Source organism: Hippocampus guttulatus, chromosome 3 (genome assembly GCF_054856545.1).
Source record: "Hippocampus guttulatus isolate MCC_2025c chromosome 3, RoL_Hgut_1.0, whole genome shotgun sequence".
Classification (NCBI taxonomy): domain Eukaryota; kingdom Metazoa; phylum Chordata; class Actinopteri; order Syngnathiformes; family Syngnathidae; genus Hippocampus; species Hippocampus guttulatus.
The window spans coordinates 3,005,527-3,020,916 of record NC_141263.1 but is presented as its reverse complement, the minus strand read 5'-3'; the positions used below and the strand labels follow the sequence as shown (position 1 = coordinate 3,020,916).

At 42.8% G+C, this 15,390-nt stretch overlaps 1 protein-coding gene across 1 annotated transcript in view; it reads left to right on the top strand.

The window, feature by feature from the left end:
• cemip (cell migration inducing hyaluronidase 1) overlaps positions 1–15,390 on the top strand; it is a 151,187-nt gene that overhangs the window by 51,912 nt on the left and 83,885 nt on the right. Inside the window, exons 2-6 of the mRNA XM_086106842.1 lie at positions 3,357–3,535; positions 7,524–7,661; positions 8,363–8,501; positions 8,904–9,140; positions 14,852–15,031. Of these exons, the coding sequence (XP_085962968.1) occupies positions 3,481–3,535; positions 7,524–7,661; positions 8,363–8,501; positions 8,904–9,140; positions 14,852–15,031 (749 nt within the window). The 5' untranslated portion in view covers positions 3,357–3,480. The remainder of the gene's footprint in view (positions 1–3,356; positions 3,536–7,523; positions 7,662–8,362; positions 8,502–8,903; positions 9,141–14,851; positions 15,032–15,390) is intronic.

The following is a 15,390-nucleotide window of genomic DNA, read 5'->3' as shown; positions in this document are numbered from 1 at the left end:
GGTCATTCTGTTAAAGGTTTGTGTGGTAGTAGTTGGAGGATCCCAAAAAGCAGGGAGGCAGGGAAGAGCAGGGTGGACTGAACAAAATGTATTTAGCAAAAAATACAAACTAAGGCGGACACAAAGACAAACACAGTGACAAAACACAACGACCCGACCTCAACAGGTCGGGCAGGGAATCCTTTAAGCAGACACACTAACTAACGAAACAATGACCAACACGTGTGCCACTGCAGGAAGAGCCACCTGTTGGTCACAAACAGAACCACCCTAACAAATCCTTCATGACCTGGTTTGCAGCCATGAATTATACAAAGATAGCCATTTGTTACAAAGTGTCAACATAGTGGTCAATAGCAGTGGGAATAAAATGAGTTTGTTTTCTTTTACTTTTGTTCTTGACAATTTTTATAGATCAGGGAGTTTACAAAGGAGAAATGTAAAATACAGAAGAAGTGATTTTTTTTCACATAGCATCTGATGATTGTAGGTGAAGCTTTTTTACTTTTTAAAGTGACCTTAATTAGTAGTACAGTAGCGTTGTTTTATATTCCTCTAAGGCGGCTTTTTACTCAGGCCTACAACAATGAACCAGTTTCGTTGCCAAGTCGGCAGCCATTTGGCCCTGGAAAAGAAGCATGTGAGCTCCCTCATGAGACAATAACACTTAGAATGCATAACTGGGAATATAACCGCAGTACCTTTGAAGAGCCTGGTAATCACTAGCATGCTTTCAACAGATGTGTATAGGTCATCAGAGTTCCTCCAAGAATTTAGAGAATCTAGATTGTTCACTGTAAAAGACTTGCAGCCTACTATGCACTGTTTCAGAGCTTTTCATACTGCATATTAGTACTATTTATCATACTATAAACATAATGCAAAGTTTCTCAAGTGGTTGCGCTGATATAGTTTCACCTCCAAGCTGGCACGACAGCTTTTAATGGTGAAATGAATTTTCCTTCTATCTGTAAAAGAGTGACAGTTACAGCTCATCCAAAAGCTACATTCAAAGTTGTGAGTGATTTGGGTCAACAAAACAACCGCATGGGGAAACTTTACTTGAAAATAAGAACTCCAAAATAATTGACCTACATGACTGAGCTTACTTTATAGAAACTGTCCAATGCTGAAACAGACAAAAAGTCCGCCACGTAGTGAGCGATGCCAATGCATACCAAATGTGAAGGGAACTCTTCAACTTGGACATTTTAATAAAACTTAATTAATTAATTAATCCAATTTTATTTATGTTTACGTTACAGTTGTGGTTGTTGTTAAAGTGCTCTATATTTGAAGGTAAGGCACAGGCAACACATGTATTGATGAGACCTGTATCGTCATTATTTGACAGTTGTTGAAGCACTCCTGCTAGCTGAACCAAAATATTGAACCCAAAGTATAAATGCATACATGGTAACAGTATGATTCTCTGGACCTTGACTTCAGGAATTTCCATGGATTGGACCTGTTAAAACTCAAATTTCACAGTTTTGAACTACAGGAATCATTACAAAATTTACATGGGTTACTTGGCCCATTATTTGACAGTGTCAGAGTCTCTGGTACTCAGAGACTCTGATTTGATCGAGTATTACCCATTTGTATGTTTTATCAGGTGGTCATGTGGACTCTTATTGAACTCAGACTGTTCAAAACCACCCTCATACTTCTCTTCCACAAATGACAGATGTGAAACCAGATAAAATAACTGTGGCTAGTTCACTGCTGACATCGTTAAATCTGCTTGAACCACAATTGAAATATTTTCAACAATTGATGCTTTGCCAAGAAAAACACAAATCCTTGTGCTTCTCGGATTAGCAAATTGGAATGGTTTCTGGTGGTGATGATACAGTTGAGCCCGTGCATACATACAGTTTCCAGATATTGTAGTTCAGATAGAGGGGAGAAAAACCTTTCCCCCAGCCTGGACTGCATAACAACTGTACTATCCTCTCTTACCTTGGCAATAATGACAAACAGTTGGACAGCATTTAACAGAGTTATGCCCTCCAAGATAATCACCAAATTTACAGATCTGGGCAAGTGTGTTTTCATATTATTGAACTTTTTGACAGACATGCCCCAACCTGTTTGGCTATTCAGCCACTGCTCCTCCACCCTCACCCAAAATATTGCCAACCTATTGACTAAAACCACCAGGATCAGCTTTTTCCCCACTGCTGTGTCCCAGCTTAGCTCCTCGTTCGCCACGCACTTCCACACAGGCAGTATTCGTTGTTGATCATTTTTGTGAGAAATCAAGAAACCCGATTAGGTCGTCCCATGCTGTAGTTGGATATTAATAGTTTGATAACATATACTGCAAAGATAATTTGAGCAAGTTTGTTATTTCAGAAGTGCGTACCAAACTGGTAGCTCCTTGTATTATTAACTGTAGCCGAGAAGTACCTCTTAGTTTCAAAAAGGTCGGTGACCTCTGCTCATCATCATTCTCAGCCTGTCCATAACCTGTACAAACCTGTTGAATGATACACTCATGTTGACATATTACATTATGTTCAATTACATTCAATACCAAGCTGTACATAACGTATATCCTATTTAATTATTGCCTATACCCTTCTGGTTGGATCTGATTTGCATTTTGCTGCCACGTCCTTGTGACGTGCAATGACAAAGTTGTATTTTATCTAAAAATACAAAATTGAACAGAACACAGATGCACCCTGTTAGGTAAATTATCACCAGCATACTTCTGGTTCTACAAGGACAAAGTCGCAATAATACAGAATCTACAGATAATGAAATAAACAGGTAATTAAAATTTTAAAAAAAGATGAATCAGTATCGTGTTTATTCTGCACTTGTTTTCACTTAGCAATTTCCCTAAATTCCTGTATAAGCTAATTAAATAGTTCAAAGTTGGGCTATACACTTCATGAAGATTATGCCATTTATTTATTTCAAAAAGTCTGCCTGTGAAATATTTTGGGGTAGTTAACCCGTTCACTGAGCAATTAGACATGCAAAAAGTTGTGATTGTTAGGCATCAGTAATCAGGATGAATCTACCATCATTGCAAAGCAGTTAGATAATATTGCCCATACTCAAATGATTCATGTCCTTCAATTTGTGAATTCAATTGTTTTTTTAATTTTTATTTTGTAACCCTTGAAGGAATGAAATTATTTAAAAAGCTAGCAACACAGTATGTTAGGACAAATGGTAGCACATAATGACTGTAAATGTTAAAGGACATAAAAGTCATTTAGTCAAGGTTTAATAATCATAAATTCATTTGTGCTCTCATGCTGGAATCTCGGGTCTAGTTGAAATGATAAAGGTGTACGTGTCATGTGAAATCCTTTTTTGCCTATTTTCTTTTTCAGATCTCTGTGATTACCACTCCCTGTGAACTTGGCACATTGCGACTCCATCTGCAGCCCAGTGGGAGGTCCAAAACAACCTTAGAAGGCCTCTGGCGTTAGGTTGGTCCGTGGGAAGCTGAGAGTGATGAAGACTTGTTTTGTGTTTGTTGCAGCTCTGCTGTACACCACCATCCAAGCATGTGAGTTTTGAGCTTTTCACTGACCTATTTCAAAACAGACTCGGTGAGTTAAGAGTACTTAAAAATCTGAGAATCATTATCATCATCATATTCGTCAAAATCATGCCAAAGTAATATTCAAATATACCGCTAATTTGTCAGGGGCTTTGTACCCATCGTTGGGTCACCCATTGCAAATAGCTGAGGAGGCCAGACAAAGACGACCTCATATCCGTTCAAAACAAACATTTGGACCTCCGTGTCCTTCGCCTGGACACTGGTCACCAAAGACCCCCTTTTGGGGCTAGGCCTTGAAGTGAGGCTTGATGGAAAGCGCCTGGCGGCTGGCCCTCCACCCATGAGGTGCAGCCGGCAAAAATCGAAAAAGTAAAACATGACTTCCCCTTGCCATGGCTGTGTCCAAATGTCCATACTATTCCCTATATAAGGCACTATTAAGGGGTCACGGCATTTTGTTGGAGTGTTTGAATGTCCAAGATTTTTTAAAAAATGTAGTTCACCCCAAATTATCCATAATGCACTTGGGAAACTAATGCGCATCGATGATCACTCAACAGGTCAATAGAGACTACAGCAAGCAAACCAAATGGCACAAGCGACAGCGCAAGCGTCAACGCGATAGAGTAAGCATGGAAATAATTATTTAATTTAATTTAAAGTATGTACAATAAAGGATTCAGCTTTAAATAAACAATTTCTACTCACAATAAATAGTCGGACATCTCAATGTGCTGGTGGTGCATCTTGACAAATATGGTGGTCACGTGATATGCGACAAGGAGCAAGTAGTTAGCTGGCTGTCCAAATAGCCAAACAGAATGAGGGAACTACGATTTAGTGTGAGACTACATAGTCAATGAGGGGTTAGGGTATAAGGGTGGACATTCGGACAAAGCCTTATTGAAGGTAGAAAGTAAGAAGCGGAAATGACGTCCATTTGTGGCATGACGTTATCTGTACAGTTTGGATCAGGATATACTGTATCACTTAATCTCAATTATCATATATATGCGAGTAACTCTGTCCGCTCTGTACACATGGTTTACTACGAATATTTCAGAAATTGGTATTCTGACCTTAACCTGAATATGCATGCACTGCATGTAAACTATGTGGCAAACCATGTGAATGTGGCAAATACAGGAGTGTGAAAATTAGTATTATCAGCGTGTGGTGTAAAACAGGAAACATGAGTATAGCGTAACCCAAAAGACAAATTAAATCCTGGAACACGAACGGTGCAAAACCCAAACTCAGCTAGCCTAAAACATTACAGGCTGAGAATCACTGCTTCCACTCTTCGTTTGTATCAGTGTCATTGAAATGCGTCGAAGCTTTAATGTGTCCCCTGCGGCCATTCATTTACTCATATTTCAAGCATAATGTCTCATTTGCAGCTTCCTCCTTACTGCTTCCCTCTCTGTGCAGTAATTTTAGCCACAGCATTTCTAGATGTCTTGATACAATGCTCATGTAACAATTGTCACACCACTTACATACCTTGCAGAGGAACTCCCTCCAGCTCCTCTCTGAGCCCTTGGTATTTCTCCAGTTTCTCGTGTTCCTTCTTTCTGATGTTTCCATCACTTGGGACCGCTACATCCACTACAACGGCTTTTCTCTGCCCTTTATCTATGATCACGATATCTGGTTGGTTCGCCATTACTCTTGTCAGTCTGTATCTGGAAGTCCCACAGGATCTTCGCTCGGTCATTCTCCACCACCTTTGGAGGTGTTTCCCATTTTGACCTTGGGGTTTCCAGTCCATACTCCGCACAGATGTTTCGGTAGACTATGCCAGCCACCTGGTTATGGCGTTCCATGTAGGTTTTCCCTGCCAGCATCTTACACCCTGCAGTTATGTGTTGGATCGACTCAGGTGCCTCTTTGCACAACCTACACCTTGGGTCTTGTCTGGTGTGGTATACCTGGGCCTCAATGGTTCTGGTGCTCAGGGCCTGCTCCTGAGCAGCCAGGATGAGTGCCTCTGTGCTGTCCTTCAGGCCAGCCCTCTCTAGCTACTGAAAGGACTTCTTGAGATCAGCCATTCAGTTATGGTCCGGTTTTACACCCGGTGGTAAAACCCACCAGAAATGAAAGATTAATTTGTCGCCAATCGTTTTCAACAAAGAGAGCGTGACTCAGATGATTAGAAGTCTCCAGTTCAACTCAGAACAGAGAATTGAAAAATGCTCCCACGATGCCTACCATCCTCCCTCTCACACTGCCTTTCAGAAATTAAATCTTGGTTCACACATAACTTCCTCAAACTTAACAGTGACAAAACAGAACTCCTCCTCATCGGTACCAAATCCACCCTACACAAAACCAACAGTTTCGCTCTCACTATTGATAACTCCACTGTGTCCCCCTCCTTTCAGGTCAATAGTCTGGGTGTCATCCTCGATAGCTCACTATCATTCCACTCTCATATTTATAACATAACCCGGTCCGCATATTTCCACCAATATCAACCGTCTCCGTCTCTCTCTCACCCCTCACTCCACTGCTATCCTTGTCCACAGTCTTGTCACCTCCCGTATTGACTATTGCAATTCACTTCTCTTCGGTGTCCACAACAAATTCCTCCAAAAACTTCAACTGGTCCAGAATTCTTCAGCCCATATCATCACTGAAACCCTCTCCTTCCACCACATCACCCCCATCCTCCAACAGCTCCACCGGCTCCCTGTCAAACTGAGGATTAACTTCAAAATAACTTCAAAACCTTGCCCCCCGCCCCCATCTGTCGGACCTTCTTCAAATTTCCGTTACCTCTCGTTCCCTCAGGTCCTCGGCCTCTCTCCACCTCTGTGTACCCTCTGCCCGTCTCAGCACGATGGGGTGCAGAGCTTTCAGCCGCTCTGCCCCCAAACTCTGGAACTCACTCCCACCCGTCATCCGTAATATTGACTCTCTTCCCATATTCAAAATTGATCTCAAAACCCACCTATTTAAAATTGTATATTCAGTTTAACCTCATCGCTTTTTATTTATAATTTTATCTGTGGTTTTATTGCTCTTTTTTGATTGTAAAGTGTCCTTGGGTATTTTGAAAGGCGTTTATAAATAAAATGTATTAGTATTATTATTATTATTATCATTATTATTATTATATAAAACTCCCTATTTTCCCAGTTGATTTCTTCTTTTTCTTTTCTTGCTAAACACGACCTTCTCTGTAATTGGATTTCATTAAATTACAGGAGGAAGCCAATTCCATCAAACATCCATTCATCCATTTTCTGATCCGCTTATCCTCACAAGGGTCGTGGGGTGTGCTGGAGCCTCCCCCCTGAAATGGTTGCCAGCCAATCACAGGGCACACATATACATACAACTATTTGTGCTCATACTCACAGAGGGACAATTTAGCATGTTTGCATGTTCTTGGAATGTGGGAGGAAACCAAAGTACCCGGAGAAGACCCACACAGGTACAGGGAGAACATGCAAACTCCACACAGGAAGGCCGGAGCCGGAATCGAAGCCTGCACTGTGAGGCCGACGCGCTAAACAGTCGATCACCAGGCCTCTCTTCTGTCATACAATTATAATAACAATAATCATAATCATCATTATGATGGAATTGCTCAGGCAGTCTTGATGAGGATATTAAAATCACGTATTGCATTTTTTTTCTTTGCTCAGTATATAACAGCAAAATAAATGCAATAGAAATTCAGTTATCAGACAATAATCATTGTTTTTTTTACATAGATTTTAATTGAACTGTGGATTGAAACTCCACCACCCTGGAAATAATTCTATTTCTTCTCTTCATCATTACTTCAGTAGATAGCTACCTGGTAGTCTTATTAGTGCTCTGTAATTTTTTTTCCGCCACAAAAGATTTTTCATTTGTGATCTGTGAAACTTAATTTTGTATTTTTTTTTCTATTGCAGTCATCACAACATGAATGGATGACACGTTCTTTCTGCGAGTTATTAGAAGTGTCACTGTTATTTCCTCCCACACATTCTTACAGTGTGTCCTGACAAAGAACCGGGGCTGAAGCCATGGATGCCGGGACATAGTAAACATCATCGTGTTGTCATCAGTTATGGCAGGAAGGTCCTCCTCACAACTTCTGCTACTGTGCACTCCATTGAGATTCTTCATGGAGGTGAGACAAACAAATCCATCTTTTACCCATTGTTTTTACTCTGTGGGGCAGCACTCTGTCCGTTCCAATGTCATCCTTAAAGCAATGAGGATAGTGATAGGATCATTGATCCTTAATCATTTCGCTACCGGCTAATTTAGCTTCAGTGTGAATACTACACTTTCCATTTTTGTTGTGTACTTGTGACATGTTGTGAACCGGAAATTTCCAGTTGCCCTCAATCGGATACTCCTTGAATAACCGTGACCATGCATGACTGAGAATTTTCTTTGGCCTTGTCCCTGATCCTCTGAATTTTCTCATATGAAAGGGGATTAGCTGTCTCAGAAAAATCCTTGCAGCTCCTGGGATTATTTCAAAGAGTTTTGGTGGTCATGGTTAATGACTTGATTTAAGATTCAAGCACCTTCATAATCGGCGCCTCGGAGTCAAAGATCTTTCAAAGACAAAAATCATGCTTTGCTATTATGTAATTGGTGAAATGTGCTCAAGGCAAAGCTTTGCCCAATGATCAAAGAATCTAATGTGGTGAAAGCAAGACCTTGCATGTGTATGCATTGCCTGTACTGAAGCATAAATGGTGGAAAGAAAGGAAGTGTTTGAGGGCACTGGAGCTAAAAAAAAAACAACAAAAAAAACAAGAGCCTTAACCTTCCCGCTCCCTGTTGTCTCTCCTGAACTTGTGTCTCTCACCTACTCAGGGAAACTGGTCATTGCTGACACCAACCGGCCGATTCTTCTTCGAACAAAACACATTCTTATTGGAAATAAAGGAGAACTGCACATTGGAAGTCAAGACTGTCCTTACAAGGGCAACCTTACCATTTCTCTGTTTGGAAGGTAGAGTTCAGTAAAAAAAACAAATAATAACAAAAAATGTGTGTGCATCTGCGTGTGTGTGTGTGTGTGTGTGTGTGTGTGTGTGAGAGAGAGAGAGACAGAGAGAGAGAGAGAGAGAGAGAGAGAGAGAGAGAGAGAGAGAGAGAGGACGAGCGTGTGTGCGCGTGCGCACAAGTGTGCACTGTACAAACTGTACAAACGTTCTTGCATTGTGTGAGACACACACACACACACACACACACAGACTATGAGTAAAGTACACACTGAGTGGCATGAAAACTGTATATCTAATGTACATTTCATACGATAACCATTAGACTTGACTTAAGTGACAAGATACTGCACTCTTCTCGGTGGCTTTTTTTATTTTTGAAAATGACTCTTGCGCACTGCTGTTCTCAGGTCAGATGACACTGATCAGGAGCACAGCTATTTTGGCCGCAAATACATTGGTGTAGGGACCGGAGGGATTTTGGAGATCCACGGAGCAAAGAAGCTCTCATGGACTTTCTTGAATAAAACCCTCTATCCTGGAGAAAGCCACCAAAATCACTACCTGTTGGAGAGAAGCTGGGGGAACCGAGGCATCATTGTCCATGTAATTGACCCCAAGAAAGGAGAGGTACTGAGTGATGACAGGTGAGTGGACACTCAAATTTGAGGCGATTTCTCTCTCTCTCTCTCTCTCTCTCTCTCTCTCTCTCTCTCTCTCTCTCTCTCTCTCTCTCTCCTCAACCATTTGGTTTTCTTTTCGTACTTTGTATATTCAACAGATTTTATTGCTTAAATCCACACTGTGCAGAGCAGCAAACTGTATTTTATGATCTAGAAACATTTCCAGGAGGGCAATTTCAAACAAACATCCTTAAACTTGAATTTAGCATTTTTTGATATCAAAGTCACAAGGCACTAACACATTTTGGAAGTGTAAAAGGCCCTACAATGATGACACCTCAAGAGGAAATAACTGAAATGGTAAACTATATTCACTGTTTATTCATGTTCAATTTCAGTTAAAGGGATATTTCACAAATGTATGCCATTTGCAGCAGTAAAATATTTTTCCGATAATTAACTTCATAATCTTATAGTTTGCCGCCATGTTTATTGAACACATTGCTAGATACATCTGTGTAAACATTGAACTAGACTACACAACGATACACGCACATAGCTACCCCAAATGGAATGCACCTACGGCGTTAATCCTGAAAGATTGAAGACATCGTTTCCAGCCAATATTATGAAGTGAGATTCCACTCTTGATGTGAAAGATGCAGCAGTGGATGATCTTTTCAAACTACACTTTTGATAACGGGTGGATCGGGAGGTGCAACACACATGGTGCTCGTTTGCGAGCTACAAACACTATGGACAATCTTGGAAATAATATCGCCATACCTTGCTCGCATGATCAAAAGAGCACGGCTTTGGTCCGGTGTATCAGTGGTTTAATTCCGAGAGCTGACTCTGCCTGTCTTTTCTGCAGCCCCACAAGCGTGTGAGTGTGTGTGTGTGCGTGTGTGTGCACGCGTGCGTGTGTGTGCATGTGTGAATATATATATATATTCAAGCTGTCAAATGATTAAAATATTTGATCGAATTTAAAATGCAACTGTCACAATTAACTCAAATTCACAAAAAATTAAGCGTGATTACTCACGCATTTTTGATCATTTCTGAATTTCCTTTAATATTTTTTTGTCCGATTTTTCCCCATTTTAATGCTCTCATCAACATAGAATCATGAATCAGTTTTCTATGTGCAAAATGCAAATATTTACTGAAATAACAATTTCGATTTTCAATTTTACATGAACATTTTTCACTTGGAGCAGTTATTCACACATCAACAACAGTGAAAAAAATATTTTGTCACACAACAGCTGCTTTAACAGCTCTTTTTTGGGAATCAAAACAGAGCAATATAACATTATAAAGTGCATATCTAAGGTAAACTAGTACTCAGCCTATAGTGGATTTAAACCATGGTTGCATACTTCGTTTTTCTCAAGTTTGCTTTGAACACAGCAGTCAGGCTATGTTGATTCTGTTGGTCCTTCTTGCGCGGAAGTCTCTCTACGGTAGACATAATTTCGGATGACTACACTTGGTTCGATGACAACACTGGAGACGTTTTAATTTCGCTAGGTCGCGACCACTGCAGCGCACCGTCACTGTCAGACGAACACAGAGAAGCTCCACCCGCTCTATTTATGAGGCTGGATATTATAAGCGGCTGGATAGCTCAGTTGGTAAGGCATCGGTTTGGCGTACAGGAGATGGTGGTTCGAATCCCGCTTGGGGCCAAAAAAAAGAAAGAGCACATAACACCATCCAGTGTGGGTCCTTGGGCAAGATCCTTCACGCTAATGCCTACCTCATACAATAATGAGAGACAATAAAACGAATGACATGCCGGCCAGACGTCGCCCGGCCAAACAAGGTCTGCGTCAGGTGCTGGGGAACCAGAGCACCTTGATGAAAAATGGGCTACTGGAACAAAGCGGAGATGGGCGAGATGCGATAACATGGTTCTGTTGGAATGCTACTACTCAAGCAACACTAGTCAGTGGGGTTACATGCAGAGAATGTGGGCTAAATGGTTACTTCGAAACCCACAGTCACGGTTGACCACGAAACAACTGGTAGCTCAGTGTTCCAACATCCACAAACGGCAACTGCCGTCACAACTTGAGATTGATGAGGTACAACGCAGGTTCCACGGTGAAGGGCCCCAGGCTGCCAGATCAGAGGAGGAGGTCATACCAGAGATTGGGAGATAAGCCTCAATGAATGCAGACGATGAGATTGGGAGGCCAGCCCCAATGAATGAAATGCTGAGCGAGGCAGCAACTGACCTGAAAGCTAAGATCATGGCGAGAATGAAAGCTGGGCAACCTAGAAACCGATGACAACGGCTATGTTAAGTACCACCTGAAAGTCTCATGGAAAGTGTGAATGCAACACTGAGGGCGATCCCGACCGTAACGATCACAGAAACCAATGAGCTGATATACGCTTCAGCATCAGTGATCCTAGAGATGCTTGGCTATAAGAGCAACCATGGGAGCCATGAGATACGTTACCCACCATGGAAAAGACAGTTGGAGGCTAAGATCAAGGCGGCTTGGAAAGATGTGAGCCAATTGACGGAGGCCAATGTGATTAAGAGGCCAATACCCGAGAGGTACATCCAGATGACCATACCTGAAGCACTCGAAACTGCCAAACATAGGCTCCAAGCCTTGTCCAGCCGCCTAAAGCGGTACACGAAAGAGAATGAGGCCAGACGAATAAACAGGCTGTTCGCAACACAACCTGCGAAAGTGTACGCTCAGTGGCAGGGTCCTAACAACAGAGCTGACCCACCAAGACTAGAAACTGAAAGGTACTGTAAAGGCATATGGGAGAAGGAGGTTGCACATAACAGCAGTGCACAATGGCTGGTGACTCTCAGACAGGAGCACAGAAACCTCCCTGAAAAGAACCCAGTTACCATAACAGTGGCAGACATACAGGAAAGAGTCTCAGATATGAAGAACTGGACAGCACCAGGCCCAGACATGGTCCACACCTACTGGCTAAAGAAACTCACAGCACGCCATGAGCGCCTAGCAGCACAAATGAACCAGCTGCTGAGGGATTGGACTCACCCAGGATGGCTAACCGAAGGGCGAACGATCCTGATCATGAAGGATCCCTCAAAGGGTGCAGTCCCATCCAACTATCGGCCAATAACCTGTCTCTCCACAACATGGAAGCTCATGTCAGGCATCATTGCGGCTAAAATAAGTGGACACATGGATCAATACATGAGCGAAGCACAGAACGGCATTGGTAGAGATACCAGAGGAGCCAAACATCAGCTCCTGGTTGACAGAACAGTTGCACAAGACTTCAGGTCCCGACATACCAACCTGTGCACAGCCTGGATTGATTACAAGAAAGCCTATGACTCGATGCCACATACATGGATCACTGAATGCTTGGAGTTGTATAAGGTGAACAGGAGAGCCTTCGTTGCGAACTCGATGAGGATGTGGAAAACCACACTTGAAGCCAATGGCAAGCCACTTACCCAAGTGTCCATCAAATGTGGCATATACCAAGGTGATGCACTCTCCCCACTGCTGTTCTGCATAGGACTGAACCCCCTAAGCCAAGTAATCACCAAGACAGGCTATGGATACCGCCTCAGAAATGGAGCTACGATCAGTCACCTCCTCTACATGGATGACATAAAGCTGTATGCTAAGAGCGAAAGGGACATAGACTCCCTGATCCACACAACCAGGATCTACAGCAGCGACATTGGGATGTCATTCGGGCTTGAGAAATGTAGCCGGATGGTGACTAAGAGAGGAAAGGTAGTCCGCACTGAAGGAAGGATAGCAGACATTGAGGACAGCTGCAAGTACCTCGGTATACCACAAGCCAATGGCAACCTTGAACTGGCAACAAGGAAAGCGGCTACGGCCAAATACCTCCAGCGAGTGAGGCAAGTCCTAAGAAACCAGCTCAATGGCAAGAATAAGACCTGGGCAATAAACAGCTATGCCCTGACTGTGATCAGATACCCTGCAGGAAAAATAAGGTGGCCAAAGGAAGAGATTCAGACAACGGACGTTAAGACCCGAAAGCTCCTAACCATGGAGGGTTCCATCCCAAATCCAGCACCCTGAGACTGTACGCAAGCCGAAAGGAAGGAGGCCGGGGACTGGTGAGTGTGAGAGCCACTGTCCAGGATGAAACATCCAAGCTCCATGAATACATCAAGGAGAAGGCTCCAACGGATGACGTACTCATAGAATGTCTCAGACAATGGGGAACAGAGGATGAGGCGCTGGAAGAGGGACCATCATGGGAGGACAAGCCCCTACACGGGATGTACCACCGGACCATAACTGAAGTGGCTGATCTCAAGACGTCCTATCAGTGGCTAGAGAGGGCTGGCCTGAAGGACAGCACAGAGGCACTCATCCTGGCTGCTCAGAAGCAGGCCCGGAGCATCAGAGCCATTGAGGCCCAGATATACCACACCAGACAAGACCCAAGGTGTAGGTTGTGCAAAGAGGCACCTGAGACGATCCAACACATAACTGCCGGGTGTAAGATGCTGGCAGGGAAAGCCTACATGGAACGCCATAACCAGGTGGCTGGCATAGTCTACCGAAACATCTGTGCGGAGTATGGACTGGAACCCCCAAGGTCAAAATGGAAAACACCTCCAAAGGTGGTAGAGAATGACCGAGCGAAGATCCTGTGGGACTTCCAGGTCCAGACTGACAAGATGGTAATGGCGAACCAACCAGATATCGTGATCATAGATAAAGGACAGAGGAAAGCCGTTGTAGTGGATGTAGCGGTCCTAAGTGATGGAAACATCAGAAAGAAGGAACACGAGAAACTCGAGAAATACCAAGGGCTCAGAGAGGAGCTGGAGAGAGCCTGGAAGGTAAAGGTGACAGTCGTGCCTGTGGTGGTCGGAAGACTCGGGGCAGTGACCCCCAAACTAGATGAGTGGTTGCAACAGATCCCGGAACAACATCGGACATCTCAGTCCAGAAATGTGCAGTGCTGGGAACAGCAAGGATACTGCGCAGAACCCTCAAGCTTCCTGGCCTCTGGTAGAGGACCCGAGCTGAATGAGGGACAGACACCACCCGAGGGGTGAGACGAGGATTTTTTTTATACAGGTAGATATATATATATATTTGTTCTTCGTCGTGTTATCCATTTTCTTCACTTCGAAATGATCCACAGCTGTCTGTCTTAGACGAGGGGGCGGAGTACTCACATCAGCTGTGTGCTTGGCCATTATGTGGTCTTTCAGACTAGACGTGCTATGATGATAGCTCAGTTTACTACTGCAAAACATCCAGGTAACTTTGGTCTTGTCAGTGGAACTATTCAGCAACTTTTTAAAAGTAAACTTTCCATTCATAAACTCTTTCAGTATCCATTTTCGGTGTCTCGCGCTGCCGTGGCTGGCAAAACAGACATGGGCGTGGACTTCTGCAGCGCACTTGTTTTGTTTCTGGTTTATTTATAGAGCAACGTGACATCCGCTGTGACGTGTGCCGCGTTAATCTCGCGAGAAAAAATTTAATCCCGTTAAAATTCATTTAAATTAATGCCAATAAAAACGTGCTAAACTGACAGCTCTAATATATACATGTATACACATTTATGTGTGTGTGTGTGTGTGTGTGGTGTGTGTGTGTTTTAACAAAATAACAAAATCAGGCTGATGTCTCCAAAAATCAAAAAAATGAAAATACAGTCGAGAGTTTTTCATGCATTCCAAAAATTGAGGTCTGGTGACGGGTCTGCTTTCATTTCTATAGGTTTGACACATATCGCAGTAAGGATGAGAGCAATCGCCTTGCAAAGTATTTGGATGCTGTGGATGCAGGACTCATTGTCGCCATGGTGGTCAACGATGAGGGATCCAACAACTTGGAGGACTTCGCCAAAAAGAGCATCTTCAGGCTTGGCAGTCAGCATATCAACACTTTGGGATTCAGGTGAGCACACAAGAAAACAAATAATTTAAATATGGTTTCAGCCATTATATTCTTATTTATTATCTTAAAGCACTGAAGTTATTCAGTATTACCACACTATTCCTGCTGCCATGCATGGTATCAAGTAAGGCGGCACCATATTGGACGAACCTGAGATATGCAATATGGGCATTGAATATTGCAATATCGATATTATTACGATATTTAACATGTATGAAATTACATTTATATTGACTAATGAAAGAAATTCAATTTTTTCATGCAGCAAAATAAGCATGCTCAATTACCTTATGAATTGAAATTTAACATTTTTGTGTGTGTGTGTGTGTGTGCGTGCGTGTGTGCGTGCGTGTGTGTGT